Source organism: Mustela erminea, chromosome 14 (genome assembly GCF_009829155.1).
Source record: "Mustela erminea isolate mMusErm1 chromosome 14, mMusErm1.Pri, whole genome shotgun sequence".
Taxonomy (NCBI): Eukaryota; Metazoa; Chordata; class Mammalia; order Carnivora; family Mustelidae; genus Mustela; species Mustela erminea.
Genome location: NC_045627.1, coordinates 27395355 through 27414147, shown reverse-complemented (window position 1 = coordinate 27414147; position 18793 = coordinate 27395355). Strand labels below are relative to the sequence as shown.

Sequence of the window (18793 nt, the reverse complement as noted above, 5' to 3'; positions counted from 1 at the left end):
GCATGCTGAAGATATTGGTGTCATTCAAGATAAGCAGCTTTTTTTTTTTTTCTTTTTTTAATGTACTAATGATTCTGTCAAAGTCAAAGCTCAGATGCTGAAATCCCATCATGGTGTTTTCACCGACGCGATGATTCTGTAACCGTTGTCCAGTAGCTAGCTCGTCAGCATGTTCGATTCCATCACATTGAGCATCCATGTAGTCTCACATCTGGCCGGGGCAGGTGACGATCAAGTGAGCCATGTGCAAAGACAAGTGTTCATGTAGGTGACTAGGACACATGTAAGTGTACAGTGTTAGCATTAGTCTCTCTGTAAAATCTGAGTACTGCTAAAAAACAATTTTCCGGTATCGTGTCTTTCTTGATGATTATTTTAATTAAGAAATTGTAAATCGTAGGTCCACAGAGTCCATGTGAACGGACAGATATCAGGATGGCAATAGTAGCCGATCACCTGGGACTTAGTTGGACAGGTAAGTGTGTACCCTCCTGAGTGAAACAAATACCATTTCTTAATTTCTTTGTCTGACTCACAAGGGGGTTGTTATAAAAAAGAGAAACAAGCAACAAGTAGAAAACAAAACAAGACATTTTTATCTTCCACAATTCTACCTACCCAGAGAAAATTACCGATAATACCTTACATCCTGTGTTTTTCAAAGCTTTTTCGATGCATATACACTAAAGAATAGAAATTTAAATCTTCCTTTACCGTAAATGTAGGCACTTTCTTCACACTGCCATTTCTGATAATAGAAGGTAACATTTTACCTAGTAGTAAATTTATTTTCTGGGGTCAAGAAAAACACAACTAAGGCCTATGACTTTTAAATAATCCAAAATTTTAAACATGGTCTGTTCCCTTAGAGCAGCTCTCTTAGGCAACCGTTCAATTAACCCATGCCTGTGCTTCCCAAATTTTTTTTTTTTTAAGACTTTATTTTATTTGACAGACAGAGATGTGCTTCCCAAATGTTAATCGCTCTTGAGTCATCGTCACAGTTTTTATGATATACACAGACTATCTGTTTGTTTTTACCTGAAACTTTTTTTTAAGTGGACTCACTCTTACGCCCAAAGATTTATTTACAAGGAAATTTACCTCTTTGCTAAAGGAAAACAAAGATCATTTTCATTAACTACATAAACAAGAAAACAGGGAAATGAGAGGAAGTTGAAAATCTGAATTATAATTTTTTAAGTAGGATACAAGTTCAGAAACCCATTCAGTTTACAAAAGTCATTGGATTTGGTGAGATAAATGAAACTGTTTATAATCCGTGGGTAGAAAAGGAATGTTTAGCTTGATTTCACTTCATTATAGATGCAGATAAGATTCTGTGTCATTTGGACAATTCTGCTTTGTAGATTTCACGTTAACTAGGCCTCCAAAATCTTACGTCACACAAATCAGAGAAATTTCAAGTTCTAGAGGTTGAGTGTATTTTTTAATACATAGTCCAAAAAACAGAATAGCTTAAAATATAAAGGTTAACCATTGTCATACCTAAGTCATCTTGTATACCCTCCATGATATTCTATGCTCAGGGAAGTGATTATCTCTGTTATTAAAAGGGAGAATATGAAACCAGATAATGGCAAACAAGGTCAGCTACATTTTCTTCCTTTAAATGGCCTAAGTCCTGCCCTCACCCCCAACTTCTTGTCTCCCTCCACCCAGCCTCTGCTCTCAGGCACGCTGCTAACGACCAGGAGCCTAGTGATACTCGGAGAAGACAGGTAGTTGGTCACCCTTAGCAACTTGTTGAGACTTAATAACAATTCGTTATGAATAAATATTTGCTAACATAAAATTAATAATAATTATATTTTAACGTCAGACATTATGATCCGAAAATATATTGGAGTAAATGTTGGTTTTGCAGTGTTATATGCCCATACTATTAGATTACTTACCTTAGACAAATCCAGTCATTAAGTCTGTCAGAGCAAATTTTTGGAGAAGATGTGACATAAAGCTATTAAACTGTAAAATTCTTAGTGACAGTGTGTCTTTGCTTGTCACTGGCTCACTAGACAAAGGACACAGTTGGGTCATAAAGGGCTTGTTGGGCAGTAAGGAGTATTGTCTCTTAAAGCACAAAGGAATGAAGATCTTAGAAAGATATTTAACTTTTATAATTCGAATTACTATCTGCTCAGTGAAGATTACCATTAAAATTATCATTTAGAAGAGCAAAATTAATCCTGTTCCTCAAAACCACTGTGAACGTCTTCATGTGCCTTGATTTTTGTATAAAAAGCTTTAAAATGTTATATACACCATATAATTTTTTGCTTTTTTTGTTTGTTATTACCTAGTTTCCACAAAATGGCGTATTCTATGATCTTGGTTTTCACGGATAAATAACATCCAGTATACATATTTTATAATGGTGTTTTTCTAACTTTGGATCACAGTGCACTCCTGAGTCATGAAATCAATACATAACTTTGGTTTTGTTTTTAACAGACTACAATGGAGAGAAATGTCTGTGTCTCGTGTGTATTAAGGCTAAGTTTTGCTTCTTGATGATCTGGTTTCATTTATATAAACATTGCCCTCTACAATGTACATCTAACTGCAGACCATGATCAAAACAGTTCACAAGCTGCTGTATTAACTCAATGAACTCTTCTTTTGTTCAACACTTGGATTGTTTTCCATTTTTCAATAGTACAAGCCTGAGATAAACACTCATGTGTGTAAATCATTGTGCCCAGCCCAGTGTATCATCATGATAGTTCCTAGAGTGAAATCACGAGTTTTTTGAGCCTCTGAATGCATTTCTCCAAATGCTAGAAATAGTTCAGCCGGGTAGTATATTAACCAATTCCTTTTCCCTGGGAGGGTTTTTTTTTTTTTCCCCATTTATTTCTGGAATCACTTAAAATAATTACCTGAGGACTTTTTTTTAACTATACAGGAAATATACAGTGAAAAGTGAGGCTCCCTCTCATCTTCGACTCCTGGTTTCCTCTGCCAAGGCAGCCACTGATTGTCACACGTTTCTTGCCAAAGACACTCTGATTAACAAGGTTGAGTGTACAGGTATAGACATTTAGATGGACACAGAGCTATTTCCATTTTCTTTGTTATACATGTGGCTGCATAGTGTAGACAGCAATCTGGACTGTGGTCATCATTTAACCTCCCACAGGGAATTCCTGAAGGCACACTCCCAGCATCTCTTGTGCCGTGTTCGCGGGTGTGTATCCCAGCCTATCTTACACGAGGCTTGAACAAAGTACAAAGAATAATTTGGCCGAATGAAAAGAATCCAGCAACATCCTTTGTACAGCTCAAGAATCTTTATAAAAGAGTCTCTCCAGAGAAATGTAATTGTAGCTAAGCAGTTAGGTCAGGAGAGTGAAGTCACAGCCGGTGTGTCATCACTGTTCCCTGTAAAAGCAAGCATGTAAGGAGTCATGCTTGAGGCTGGACTGGGTTTTACGATGCAGTTCCTTTTTGTGTGTATGTAACAGTCGAGCATTACGTTTAATGAAACATAGGTGATAAAAGCAGAATGTGAAATCTTAGTAACTCTTTTTCTTTTCTACAGAACTGGCAAGGGAACTGAATTTTTCAGTGGATGAAATCAATCAAATACGTGTGGAAAATCCAAATTCTTTAATTTCTCAGAGCTTCATGTTATTAAAAAAATGGGTTACCAGAGACGGAAAAAATGCTACAAGTATGCTGACATTATATTACTTTGACTTTCAAAACTGCCTATAGTATTTTAGATAAGCCTACTGTTAATAAACTAGAGTAATCATAAAGTAATAAGTCTTTTGAAGTTACACTTGTTTAATTTAGCACTAGTATTTTAAACACCTGTCTTTGGGAAGCTTCTTAAGAAAGCAAGTGGTAGTGAATTTTTGGCATTTTTGTCGTTAGTTCTCTCCATGACCATCAAAAGTGAAAATCGAATTCTAGCTGCTAAATCCTGGGGTAGTAGTCAGAAGCACTCGGAGGCTACTGCTGTGGCCAGAGCTAGATGCACAGGGAGAGAAAGAAAGGGGGATAGAATCAAATCATTCCATTCAGCTTCATCTGTGCTGCAGAGAGATCTCCAATATTTTTGGGTTCCTTTTGGTTTGATGGTGTTGGGGCGGGGGGAGGGGAGAGTTGCTGTACTATGACAAGTGCCAACGCACGACAATGTGGAGTAAGTTATTGCAGGGTTTGCCTGTGTCAGCCTGACCTTAGTAAGTCATTAAAATGCTAAGCATCAAATATGAGGGTGATCTGTTTTGACAGTCAAAAAGCAGAAGAACATGTTTAAAATTTTAATAGATCCCCTTGTAACTAAAAAGAGTCTGGCTATTTGGAGGCTCATCTGCTCAGCATCTTACAGTGGAATGAATGTTGCTGCCACCCCACACAGCTTCACCAAGTGATTCTTAAGACCCTGACAGGACTTCCCTGTAACAGCGAGCTTTCTGAGCCCTCCGGATGGTGATTTGGCAGAGTAATCATAAAGTAATCATAAAGCAGGGAGGAGGAGCTAAAACTCTAGGAGGGTACAGATCGCTGTGCTTTTGTGTGGATATTGTGGTGACGGCAGAAAATAATTTAATCGGGTTTTCAACCCTGTTTTCTCCTTTTTCAGCTGATGCCTTAACTTCGGTCTTGACAAAAATTAATCGAATAGATATAGTGACTCTCCTAGAAGGACCAATATTTGATTATGGAAATATTTCAGGCACCAGAAGTTTTGCAGATGAGAACAATGTTTTCCATGACCCTGTTGATGGTAATTGAATTTAGTGTTCCTATTTACTTAATCATTTGATAAAATTTGAAAGTGTGTAGGACGAGGCAGTCGCTTAAAACTAACTAAATTGTGATTTGCTTGACTTAATTTCTCGTTTTCACAGCTCTTTCTCTGCTAGAGTCTGCAAATAAACACTCTGCTAGAACAAACTTAATAAATGTCTGTTACAGAAAATACAAATAACGGGGTATAAAAGCATAAATTAATTGAAAGAGTTGGTATTTCGAATATTTTACATGACCAAGTGGAAGAAAATTTAATCTCTAGAGAATGCATTCTTTTTGTCATTTTCACATTAACCTAAAAAACTAGTGAACTCTTTTATTCACATATTGATAAGACCAAACTCTAAGCTATCTTTGATCAAACAACCAAATTACTGGGTCAAGTTTTAGCATATAGTATACACATTGTTAAATAAAATGGTGAGTTCCTGTTCTAGGGCCAAGTATTTAAGCAAGTACTGAAAAAGTCTAGTGCATCACTCAAAACTATTTTTTACTTATTTAGCATTATTTTAATTTTATATGGTTTGGAAAAACCCTGCCTGATCTATCATGTATAAAAGTCAGTGTTATTTCTAACTCAAGGAGCACAGATGTCACTAATAACATAGTAAGTCCTTTTCAACATTAGCTTACTTTATATAATAATACTGTCATCTTTCCTTCATTGTGTAAATTGAGGCTTTTTAAAAATCAAAGTATCAAGTAAAGTATAACAAATATCTCGCTATGTTTTTCAAGGTGCTTGTCTTCCTTTACAAATGGAAATTTATTCCTATAATGAGTTTTGAGTAAAGAAAGAAGAGCTTGGGATATTTTTCTACTCGGTTTTGAAAAATACGATGTTTTTTCCCCCATTTTTAAACTGGCAGAGTTAGATTAACAAAAACCAACAGCTTCTAGTTCTACATATATTATGTAACAAAGTTGTCAAATTCTTTAAAAAGTTTCTGCTTGCTAAAGTTAAAGTCAACAGAAAATTTAAAGCATACCTTATTATTTACATAACATTAAGGTGATAGGGAATAATGTCAAAATTCGTTTCATTTTAAGCTTATATATGCCACAGAACCTTTGAAAAAAGCTCTCTTCAAGCCCTCATCTTACATGTGAGGCCATGTAATGGTAGCCAGTCTCTTTTTGCACTAGCAGTAGATCATTGTTATATCAAATTCTGAATTATTGCCAAGTTATAGTTTATGGAATCTTTTCTTAATGTTCTTTTTTGGGAAAAAAATTAAGAAAATAGCTAACAAGGAGGGAAAAAAAAGAAGGAAAATAACTAACAAGCAAGATAACCAGAAAATAATGGAAATAGTCAATCGAATTGAAAGCTTTATTTTTAACATTTTAAAAATCAGAATATCATTAAATAAATTCACAAGAGTTTTTCATGGTCGCATCTTAATATTTTTTATTTCTTATTTTAAAAATTCATAGGGAACTTTAGGAAGGTGTGTATGAAGATCACTTAGGCAGATTATCAACCTCAGCTAATCTCAACCAGCTTTTCAATAACATTCTGGTTTGTAGGTGACTAGACTTACCTATAGCAGTTTGAATTTACAACAAAAGCTAAGATAGTATTTGTCATGGACTGATGGGAAAATTAGGCTGTAGTTTTGTGGACCATTCATTCAGAAAATGTGCGTGGCTGCCTTTTTTTCCTGTCTCTCCTCTTCGTTGAACTTTTTTACGAAACCTCCTTTCCTCACCATGACCAGACCATTGTCGACTTCTCTCTCTGCTGAAGGAGAAAAATATTCCCTTTGTCCCCACAGCAAAGGTTAAAACAAGGGAATTGTTCCCTACTTCCCCTCTCTGTAGGCTGGTAAATAAACCTCCGTGTTTCACAGTATTGTCATGGTTATCCGGAGAGCTCTTTGCAAAGGGCTTTCTTCTTGTCTCTGTTGTGTATCATTTTTTTTTCTCTTTATTTGACTTGTGGTTCTGAGTGGACCCCTATCACCAAGTTCACTAAGACCTTCATATACACCGCAAACCTTTCATCTCTGTCACATTATGATACCTGAAAATTTTCCTTGGAGTCTTTTCTACTTTATCTGCCTTTCAAATCCTTTTTCTAACATCATTTTAGATTTCTTTTTCCCAGTGCTACTGCTCTAAGATCTAATAATAATTTCCTTCCAAAAATTCAATTTATTTTTCCTCACGCTAAATTTCAAGTGAAAAAAATAAGAATTAGAGTTGGATAGCATTGTTCATATGGAAAGCTCTTAAAATAAGTTATAAGTGACTTATTATAAAAATTGGTTTCTTTTTGCTTACTGTATGCAGTCCACCAAATATGGATTTTGCATGCTAAAAGTAGATAATAAATTTGGCATGGAATAAGTATATCTTATATAATGAGAGCTAACTTTGTATTGCATTGAATTAGTCTGTGTATTTAAGTTACTGTATTAAAATTATCAAAATTGATAGAAATCATTTATATCTTAATTAGTATTGTTTTATTATAGTTTGCACTAGTCTTTTATTTCATTGTATTACATTTAATTAAACTAAACCAATAAATTTATGAACATTATTCTGTAACTCATCATACATTTTCATACCTGATATAATTTAATTCATTCCATGTGTTTTGTTTGCTGTACTCTAATTCATTCCAGTCAGTCCGAATGTACTGTCTTCCATAGGTTATCCTTCCTTTCAAGTGGAACTGGAAACTCCCACAGGGTTGCACTACACACCACCCACCCCTTTCCAGCAAGATGATTATTTTAGCGATATCTCTAGCATAGAGTCTCCCCTTAGGACCCCCAGTAGACTGAGTGATGGGCTAGTGCCTTCCCAGGGGAACATAGAGCATTCAGCAGATGGACCTCCCGTGGTAACTGCAGAAGACACTTCCTTAGAAGACAGCAAACTCGAAGACTCAATGCCTTTAACAGAAATGCCTGACGCAGTGGATGTAGATGAGAGCCATTTGGAGAATGTCTGTCTGAGTGAGTATCCTCAATACCTCGGAAGTATGTCTGGGGTCCCAAAAGATGTTAAACCAGCAAAGCCCTTGAAACAGCCTAGTAAAGTAGGAGTATGCTCTGAGCAGCAAGAGAAAGGAAAATCTGGTCCTGATGAGGAGATGACGGAAGAGAAACTCAAATCTCTATTTGAGGACGTTCAACTTGAAGAAGGAGTAGAGTCTGAGGAGATGACAGAAGAAAAAGTACAGGCTATTCTTAAAGGTGTTCAGCAAGCAGAACTGGAAATGTCTTCAATTTCAGGTTGGCAGAACGAGACATCAAGTGGAAACCTAGAGTCCCCTGCTCAGGCTCGAAGAATAACTGGTGGGTTACTGGAACGGCTGGATGACAGGTATGGCTCCATTTCAGAAAAAAGAGGAGCAAATCGCCGCTTACGCGTTAGTGAATCATTTGTTTTAAGTACCTGCTTTTTTAGCAAGTACTCTTCTTTGCTAAATCGCCATTCCAGTTTGGGGATAGTATCTGCCTCTAAGGTTGGTTCATTCTGCTTATCCAGAGAGGGAAAGTTACATGACATCTGACTCTGGAACTCAACTCAGTTCTCGAAGTCATAGTCATGAGTTCCAACAGGGTACTGGGCTCCACCCTGGGTGTGGACCCTGCTTAAAACAAAACGAAACAAAACAAGGGTGTCTGGGTGGCTCAGTCAGTTGAGCATCTGCCTTCATCTCAGGTTGTGATCCCAGACGCCTGGGATCGAGACCCACATCAGGCTCCCTGCTTGATAGGAAGCCTCCTTCTCCCTCTGCCCCTCCCCCTGCTCATGCTCTCTCTCGCGCGCGAATAAATAATAATAAAATAAAAATCCTTAAAAAAACAAAACAAAAAAAAAACAACTACTGTTAGCCTGAAGTAAAATGCAGTTTTACATGCATGCCAAAGATGTTTACTTTAGAAAACTGCTCTTTTCTAGTTCATTACTTGTATTACTCCTTTCACAAAGCCAATAAGGAATGAGCTTTCAAAATAGTGTAATAAATGAAACCCCATGTCTTTTAGAAATATGAACATTTCTATTGTTTCCTGACCTCAAACGTAATATGCTTATTATGCAAACTTTAAAATACAGATTTAAGAAGTCAAAACCCCATCATTTAGCAATAACCACCATTGAAATTTGGGTGGATTTCTTTTACATACATCTTTCTAAATGTCTTTTTTTTAATTTTCTTTAATGATTTTATTTATTTGAGAGAGCGAGCGAGCGAGCATGAGAGGAGAGAGGTCAGCGGGGAAAGCAGGGAGTCTGATGTGGGACTCGATCCCAGGACTCCAGGATCATGACCTGAGCCGAAGGCAGTCGCTTAACCAACTGAGCCACCCAGGCGCCCCTCTAAATTTCTTAATATAGAAAATGCAGAGAAACAAAAAGTCATCGGTCCTCCTACAGTACTAAGAAAACACTTAACATTGTATATCCTTCTTTTTTCCTACATGAACATTTTATGTAATTTACAACATTGCATATGTAATTTTTCACTCCAGATAATATTGCCGTAGTGGAAATTTGATTACAATCAAAATAATTCCCTAATCGTGAGTCTAGTTCTTTTTTGTAGTGGACTTAACTCTAGGAAGGTGAGAATCTAGGGCCCTTCAGACATTGGTTCATATCCCACAGCATTGGGTTTGCATTTTGTGGCTCTGGATGAATTCCTAAGCTCTAAGAATGTCCGTCTAATCAGCTTTAAAAACTGGAACCTCAAGCAGATTAACAGATTAAAAAAGAAAGCCTGTGGAATGGCTGGAGTGTAGAATGGCTATAGACATGATTGGTACAAATAGTCAATCAATAGTTGGCATCATTTTTGCTTATGCATACATCAGATTAAAATATAGTGTACTTTAGTAGCAACTAGGGATAACCTCAGGGTTTTTTGCATCCAACTTGTTTCTTTCATAACCATATTTAATATTTTCGTATTGCTGATAAACTCCTTGCTCGATAAAAATTCCCAAAGAGGGAGTTTATAACATTTTGCAAAAAGGAGTCTGCAAGATTCCTTTAGAAGAATGATAAGACCAAAGAATTCTGTGCTCAGCCTACCAGACTGTTGCAAAGACAACAAATAGTATTATTTTTGATGTCTGTGTTCTAATGTAATAACAATCTATAGTTGCATAGCAGGAAATAGATACATTTAGATTATAGCGTCTTCACACTGTGCTGGGACTGTTTGTCCTCACACATATGGAATAAGGTGTGCTGTTGATTGGGGATTGTTTATATAGAATCAGAATTTGATTTATAAGAATACACACCTACTTACATATGTATGATATAGATCTATATCATGCATATAAAATATTGTGCTAGTTTTCACCTTCAGAATTCTACAGGTAATAAAGACAGTAAAAACAGTGCGCAAGCTAGAAAATAAAAGTCTATACTGATACTAATAAAAATTGGAAATCAATTTAAAAGAAACTATTGGAAGAGAAAGATCGTTAACAGTTGAAAGGAAAATAGTCCTCACAGAATTTGAGAAGTGACCGGTGAGCACCAGCGCCCGCTCACCAGTGGGAGTCAGCAGAGATCAGGGGAGGGGAAGGAGGAGACCCAAGTTAAGGGCGTTAGGGTTGCAAAATCAAGATGGCAGGATTCACAACTGGAAACTCATCCAAAGACTGGAGTGTCGGTACTTGGGGATGCCAGAGCTCTCATCACAGGAATGCGTTTGTTTCTCTGCCAGCAGTTTTTTCCACTGGCAATGTGAAAGCCTTTTGCAATATCCTCCTCTTTTACATTGGTGGGTCTGGAATTCTCCGTGAACCTCTCAGGATGACTTTTTAAAATCTCAAATCCAAGTAGCTGTAGCAATGCAATTAAACAAAACAAAACAGAAATAAGGGCAGCATAGCTAGACAGTTTGGGAATTGGGGTGTGGGGGAAGCCTGGGGCCTCACCCACAAACCCAAACCCATGATCGCCCTTCACATATTAGATTTTTTCATGCCTTTCCATTTCACACCTATAAAAGTGGCTTCAAACGTGGTTGTTAAAAATTTAGAGTTTCTGAAGCCCATCTTCAGCCATGTATTACCATTGTAAATTTCCACATTTTCTCGTTTGCAGCCCTGATCAGTGTCGAGATTCTATTACCTCATATCTCAAAGGAGAACCTGGAAAATTTGAAGCAAATGGGAGCCATGCAGAAGTCACTCCAGAGGCAAAGACAAAATCCTACTTTCCAGAATCCCAAAATGACATAGGGAAACAGAGTGTTACGGAAACTCTGAAACCAAAAATACATGGATCTGCTCGTGTGGAGGAACCGGCATCATCGCTAACAGCCTATCAGAAAGCTCTAGAAGAAACCAGCAAGTTTGTAATAGAAGAACCTAAACCCTGTGTGCCTGTCAGTATGAAAAAGATGAGTAGGACTCCTCCGGCAGATGGCAAGCCAAGACTTAATGTGCACGAAGAAGAGGGGTCCAGTGGGTCTGAGCAAAAGGTATGCAGTCCGGTTATCTGATACACTGTCAGTTAAACCAACAGTACTAATGCTTCCCGTCCTTTGATTAATCTTGTCGCTGGTTCTTTACTATTTCCCAATTATCAGTGCTAACACTAAAGGTGGGGGTGAAGAAAGAACTAGGTAACACTCATGCTATTTGATTATATTTTCATTCACTGAGTAGGAAAAAGGAATATGCATGCCTTCAGCCATTTTTCAGGAGAAAAAAAGAACGACAGAGAAGTTACGCTTAAGGTCCAGTGGGAATTTTTGTCTAGGATTTGGATTTGGGCTTCCTAACTCCCAAGCCAGTCGTCTGTCTTATGGAAGGAGGATAGTTATTCTGGCTTTTCCTGGTTCTTCTGCATAACTTAAAGAGTTTATAGATGTGACCCACCTAAGAGTTCTACCCTATAAAGGCTGTTATCTGAAAGTGTGTTTTCAAAATTAAAGAAACCCAGTGCCCAAGGCTGAAATGAGGTGGGTGTATACACTGTTGCTTGACTGCATTGAGAAATTTGAAGTTGGATGTATCATTTTAATCATTTTTATATCTTAAGTTGAAAATTTTCTTAGTATTTGTTTCTTGTAATTTTGAAGCCTTAGTGTCCTAGAATTATTTGCTTTCACTTTGTACTTAAACATGTGTTTGTGGTAGATTTTTTTTTTCATCCTTTGAGATTTACCACTTTTAGATATTAAAAAAATTTTGAACTGAAATTTATAACTCACACACGGATAAAAGAAAATAAAAGTTAGTTCCATTTCCTACATTTTTTACTGCTTTTTGCTCTCTCAGGCTTGCCTTTCCTGAACCATGCAGTAGGCGTAGGCCAAGACATGGACATCTTGGAATAGTAACACTTGCAGTTTTCCCTAAAACATCCAGTGGTGCTTAAGATCTCCTGCGGTGTTTGGGATTTAAAAGAAACAAACAAACAAAAAAAAAACAAAAAAAAATTCTTTTGTAAGATAGCAAGCCCATCATGAAGTTGTGGTTTACAAAAACTTTATTAGTAAATTCCCAGTCACTCGGGAGCTAATGATCAGCTAGCTGGTCAACGAATCATATCCTTTCCTGGTCCCTCTGCGGGCTAGCTGCTGACCGGTTTCCCACATGTTAGGAGGGAACATGAGAGGAAGTAAAGTTCTCAGGCTTTCCTGTCACTTCCTGACAAATGGGTTTTGAGGATTGATTTCTTTCAGTTAATTCTTAGCATATTTAAGCAGTATGACCTTGGATGTTCCCTTTTGAAATGAGTCCACAAAATACAGAAAGAAGCAATAACATTGTGATATCTTAACTATGAAAGTTTACCATTAAAAATCCATAGAGAAGTTCTGAGATCAAATCATCATCTAAATATGAATAAGCAGTTGTGTGTGTGCGCATATTGGCCACTGGGGAACCAGGGAGAAGGCAAAAGAGGGTTTGAAAGGAAAGTCTTAACCCTGAATGGAAGCTCAGCTGAGTCTTCAATACTGGAACATAATGACTCATCAGTACTGGAATATAATTACTCTTAGAAAATGTTTTCAAATTGCGTATGAGGTTGTGCTTTTGGTCTTGTCACTAGTCCTATTCTAATGTCTAAAAACTTTTCATGAGCATAAAAGTTCTTAACGGAGTTAAAGTTTCTGGGAGTTTCTGATCTCACAAGAAATCCAGACATGTTCAGGTTGTGTCCTTTGTGGCTAGACGGGAGTAGAGTAGCAGCAACCAAGTAAGTCATCTGATGTACGATCTCAGAAAACAGCGCCCTTTTTGTCCCCTAAAAAATCAGGTCAAAAGTCCGGGTGCGGCTCTTACACGGATGACTGCCTGCTGTTACAAGGTAAACTTCTGCTCTTTTCCACGTCTTTCCATGCAGTGACCCATAGTAAAATGTACTGAAACAACCCCGTTTGTCTGTCTACTAGTTACCCTCTTTGCCAGTTCTCGAGAATTCTCTAAAAGGAATCGTGATCAAGATTCTACTAGCATCTTCTGTCCACCTTTCACCTTCAGATTCGCAGAGAGTAGAAACTGAAACTTTGGCCAAATGGCCTTTTTTCTTTCTGTAAGGGACTAGTCTCCGAGGATTCTTGAGAGAATTCTAATGCAATTCATGTCTAGGTTTGGTAGTGTTTATATGCACATATGTTCTGCTTTTCAATTTACCCAAGTCAAAACCTCTCCCCAGTTTACAATTCCGTGTATGAATAATTCAGATTGAATTTTCTCTTTTGCCTCATCTAACCTGTTGATTCCTGAATGCTGACTGGGAGTTCTTTTCTTTCACAACATGAATTCCTCTGATTTTTTCTGACTTTCTGAGCTATTTCAGTGCCTCCCTTCAAGCACTGGGATCACTGTACGTTTTCTGAATTTTATGATCTTTTCAAAACATTTTAACAGTATGAGGGAACTTAGTAGCCAATATCTTTGCATGGAATAAGAAACTTGAAAACTCTTCCCTTTTAATACCATATCATTCGGTAGGGTGTTTTGTTCAGGTGAAATTTCTTACAAAGTGAAGGTTGATATTATATTTTGAAGTATTTGTTAAGTGTAACTTGGGTGAAAAGTAACCTACTTTATTATCTATTTAACAACATTTCTTAATCACTTTAGCCAATACTTGTACCTCCTGTAACAATTTTTATTCCCCCCTATTTTTACCGACACTGCCAGTGATTTTTCCAATGCATATGAACTGCAGTTTCTATCTCTGGGACTCTCAGATTTGGGGCAACTACCAAATTTAGAAAACAAAATGCCAGAACTATTTTCAGAATTTCACCATTAAAATTTAGAGATAAAATCATTCAGTAAATAGTCTTCACCATGACAGTTAAGAAGAAGCCAGAGATATTTGTCCCTTTGAGTTGTGAACTGTGTGGTAGTTTTTCCTTTGTCTCATCCTTACTGTCCAAAAATTAAAATTTTGTGTACTTCCTGTATTCTTGTCTATACTATCTTCTTGTCTGTCAGATGTTTTCTCTGTCCTCATTTCGTATCAGATCCTTACAATAAAACTCCAAGTTTTTACATGTTTTACATTATTCCTTCATTCATTTGCATAAACTCTTACTGAGCACCTATTGTGTGTTAGGAGAAAATTATGCTACTAAAAATCTCCTGATAAAAATATACGTGACAAATTCTACTCATGTCAATTCTTTAATTTCATAAAAATCAGAAATCTTATACCTGTTTCTGTCAATCAAGTGAAGCATGGCCATTCAGGTCAAATGTGTAGAGATTTAAAACAAATTTTAAATGAATATTAATGTTTCTTCAAACTAATAATGAGTAGCATGTAGTTTCTGATACCAAAATGTCTCATAGTTATTTTTAATTAATGTAATTACATTGATCTTTACTATATATGTGCACATAAAGATCAATGTAATTAAATATATATTAATATACATACACACACATATGCATACATATACAGAGTCATTTCATCTAGGGTCCTGCTCAAAATTTTCTTACACTTACATACTTTTTTTTTTAAGATTCTCACTAATATATACCGTGATGTTCTTAGCAGGGAAAACCAGCAAGTGAAAGTAATTCTTTTTTGATTTCCCTTCTCAGAATGTCTTTATTTTAAATGTGATGGTAAAATTATACTAAAAAATGCATTTGTCAGGACTTGAAAGACAGTGAGAGTGATTCGAGCTCAGAGGAAGAACGGAGAGTCACTACCCGCGTTATTCGCCGGCGTTTGATTATAAAGGTATCCTGTAGCCAGATCGTGATGGGGCATTGCTCTGGGATTAGAAGGTCCTTCCTTTCGGTCTTGAAAATTCAGCATGCTTGATAACTAAGCAGTTCTCTATATGTTTCTTTGCACATTTGAAAGCTTGTAAGAACAACCACCAAGAGGAAAGGGTCATGTTGCATGGTAGTGAGTGTTCTGTCTAGGCCTGTGTCTGACTTGTGGCAGCTGTAATTTTGTCTAAGAATTCTTGGCATTTGTATCCTGTTTTCCCTGAAAAAGCGTTGTATGTGAACAAAGATTTTATCTTGGTGAGAGAACAGTTCGTATGAAATGCAATGTTCAGTGGAAACGTCAGAGGCCACAGTGAGGTATGAGGTCAGATGGAGAAGGACAGGGAAATAATGAAAAGGCCCCCTCCTCAGTCTCAAATTCCTACGGCCTGAACAGATCTTGAGTAAAAATCAGTTCTTTATTACCAATCAGTAGCTGAGAATTTGGAGTTGTAGCCTGGCATGGATATCAGTGACAAAAACAAAATCAGACAAAACCTTCTGAAAAAGACTTTAACTTGACTAATAAATACAGAAAATCAGGCTGTATTTTTAAGAATAAGAACCATTTTTTACTGGAAGTGAAAAATATTATTCCCCCCCGTTGCAGCACAGTTGAATGCAATGAATAAACCTTCATTTCCCCCACGAAGGCGTTTGGAAGCCCTGACTTTGTATGCCTGGTCAGGTCCAGCCCAGTGCTTTTCACAGTCTGCTGCTTGTCTTCATTACTGTCTTTAGAGAAAGGTTTCTTGATGTTAGAATAACTGACTGCAGAAACCCGGAAGCCATTTTCAACACACGGGCCTTTGAACATGGTCCAAGTAACTTGAGGCTCCTTGGTGGACAGCTCTGGAGAGAAGGAAAGGAAGATAAATATCTGTTGAAAAGCATTTATCAGATTCATCATCCCTTTCCAAAGTGTCAGGAGACCCCCTAGAGAGTGGAAAAGTTGGCTTAGGCAGCTAAAATTTCTTAATCCCGCTGTTTGTACATTTTCACTACGTACATTTGTACGTAGATCAGATGAAAGAAGAGCAGAAAATCTGCCAAATTTGCTTTAGTGTAGGTTTTCTCAGGCTCTGGAAGCATTAGAGAAGAAAGTAAGTCCTTGTCTAAATCTTAAACCATCCCCAAATCAATCAATAGACAGCTTTAACATTTAAAAAAAAAAAATGCATGAATCACTTCTTTGACAATTCCATCTAGGCAAGCCAAATTACTTATTGGTATCCAGCATATTTGCAATTATTCACCCTGCTTATAAAATCCTCATAGTCACTTCCCACACATTTCCTGGGATTAGGGAAAGAAATACTTAATACAGGTTTTCTGAAGGAGGTAAAGCTATACTCTTTGCTTCGGCAGGCTTTGCCCTTTCCAGAATAGAGGTCTTCAAGAAATGGTATTTTAAAGTGAAACATCCGAAAAAGTGCACCAGACGATATCATCTTATGACTTGCCTTTTATGCCTAACACGCGTCATACTCACGTTGCATCCAAATCTAACGCATTTCTTGTAAAAGCTGCTCATTATAAAAGCTGAATCTTCTCTATATAAGGCAGAAGAAAATAATCCTGCAAAAAAAAAAAAAAAGAGAGAGAGAGAGAGAGGAAGAGGATAAAGAAGTTTTACTCTGAAGAATACAAAAACAAAACAATAAAAACACAAAACCCACCAGATCAATGAGGGTTATTTCTCTTGGTCTTCTAGAATTCTACATGTGCATTAGCAAGTTAGCTTTTAAGTAATTTTATCAGAATGTGTTATTTATATATTTGAACTTAATAGATAACTATGTGAAATATATAAACATTTTTATTAAGAGCTTAAGTTTAAAAGACAAAATTATATTATGATGGCTTCATAAAACAGAGGAGTCTGTTCTCCCCAAATCCCCCACTTTTTGAAGTGGTGTAATTTTGAAGTTGTAATTTTAGGGAGGATGAATGGAATGATCAGAGCATGGGTTTTTAAGTGAGAAGAGCGCTGTATAAACGATAGAATCAAACAAACTTGGAGAAACCAAAAGCTAGAAAACGTAGCTATAATTAGAATTGAAGGCTATAGGTATGATAAAAAATCGTTACAAATCACATACATAAGAATCTGGTTATTCTTTTTCTGTAAGATATTTGGGGCTTTTGGAAAGGATCACACTTCTGCTGCTTTTCTCTTCAGTCCACTTGTTGGTATCTTTCTCATGTTAAAAGAGCTTGAAAGTACTGTAGTATACGGTACTTGTGACATGGGAACCGCCTCTGCCAAAAACATAGAAGGAGAATGTTACAATGGAAAGGGATCATTGATACTAAAATCACTTCTTTTCTGAGATGACAAAAACCAAGGGACTGGAGAACAGTTGGCTTACCCAAAACCAGACAGGAGAGCAGCAAGTAGTGTGGAACCTCAAAACCTGACCTCTAGCCTTCCAGAGCACTGTCTTCTCCCTGCCTTAACCTCAATGCTACCTTCCGTCTCTTCTAGAACAAATTATAAAGGAATAACTTTTCCTAGACCAAATTAGGCACTTGGCCATTTAAATATATCCAGTGGCATGGAACAGGGCAGCCATGGGCTGTCTCTCCTGGAAATTATCTGATGGGACTGGAATGCTGAGAATTTGGCCTTGTTTATGGAGGTTGTCCAGCCTTGGGCTGGACCAGCATGTTTATACTGTTTGCCATAGTCATCCCTCTAGCATATAGGCTCTCAGAGTTGAAAACTACTTTGGGGCTGTTCCTTCCCTCCCCCAACTATCTTGGGCTGCAGTGTCCACACCAGCAGGGGATGTGCTCAGGGTCTCATGACTGCAAGTCATGGCTGATCTGTCTTAGCCATTCAGTTTGTACAACTGATGGAGTATAAGTATAATTTTATAGTTTTTTCTTTAATTATGTATGCACTTATCAAGTTCATTTTTATTATTTTTTTTGTTTTTTTTACACTGCCTATTTTTTACATTTTTTTTACATTTTACATTACATATAATTTACTTTTTTTTTTTTTTTACATTGACTCTTTTTTTACATTGACTATTTTCAAGTCCCGAAGGAATGAGTCAAGTGAACAAACTCTTCCAGTTGGGGGATTTTTAGATATTATAAGCACATCCATTTATTTCTATAATTTGAGAAATCACAATGTTTTCAAATGCTTAGAAGCATTTTAATTAGTAACTAGTAAATTAGTCCTATGAGCTTTTTTATATAGCATTTGCTTAGCAAAGTCAGTGATTACAAAAGGAAAAACTAACTCACAGCCAGACTATTAGGGAGTTTGGTAAGATTCAAATAACTGAATTATTATTATATAATTCAACTGTATTTATTTCTACTTCTGAACATTTTTTACTAACTTTTGAATTAAGAGTTTACATACATGTTTTCCCCAAATTAAGCAATCAAAAGAAGTTTGATCTACTCATTCCATTTCCCAACGGTAACCACTGTTTATGAGTTTCAGATTATTTTTATGTACCTGTATTGATACGTGTATAAAATGTATGCATACGCTCTGTGCATGCATATGCACACACATCCCCAGCAAATGGGTTTCTCAGAATATAAAAATAGGTTACACCATCACATACTGCTTAATAACCTGCTAAGTTATATATGTCACAACTGTGATATCCATCCCATTTGGGGGGAAAGTTTAAGTCCTAATGTTATAAACATCAGAGCAAATTGGTACCTCTCGTGCTGTTATTCCCTCCTTTTATTCAAGGACAGAGGAATAAAAATTATGAAATGCAATGCTTCCAGCAGAG

The 18793-nt window shown here is 36.8% G+C and overlaps 1 protein-coding gene across 4 annotated transcripts in view; it reads left to right on the top strand.

Annotated features, from left to right (window-relative positions):
• Positions 1–18793, top strand: part of ANK3 (ankyrin 3) — a 667426-nt gene that overhangs the window by 630761 nt on the left and 17872 nt on the right. For 3 of the 4 annotated variants that reach the window (XM_032312011.1, XM_032312012.1, XM_032312013.1), the window contains 8 exons: positions 401–475; positions 3566–3697; positions 4619–4762; positions 7452–7760; positions 8040–8130; positions 10876–11254; positions 13042–13092; positions 14899–14985. In XM_032312011.1, coding sequence (XP_032167902.1) covers positions 401–475; positions 3566–3697; positions 4619–4762; positions 7452–7760; positions 8040–8130; positions 10876–11254; positions 13042–13092; positions 14899–14985 — 1268 coding nt within the window. The remainder of the gene's footprint in view (positions 1–400; positions 476–3565; positions 3698–4618; positions 4763–7451; positions 7761–8039; positions 8131–10875; positions 11255–13041; positions 13093–14898; positions 14986–18793) is intronic. The other variant, XM_032312010.1, reaches the window with a different exon arrangement.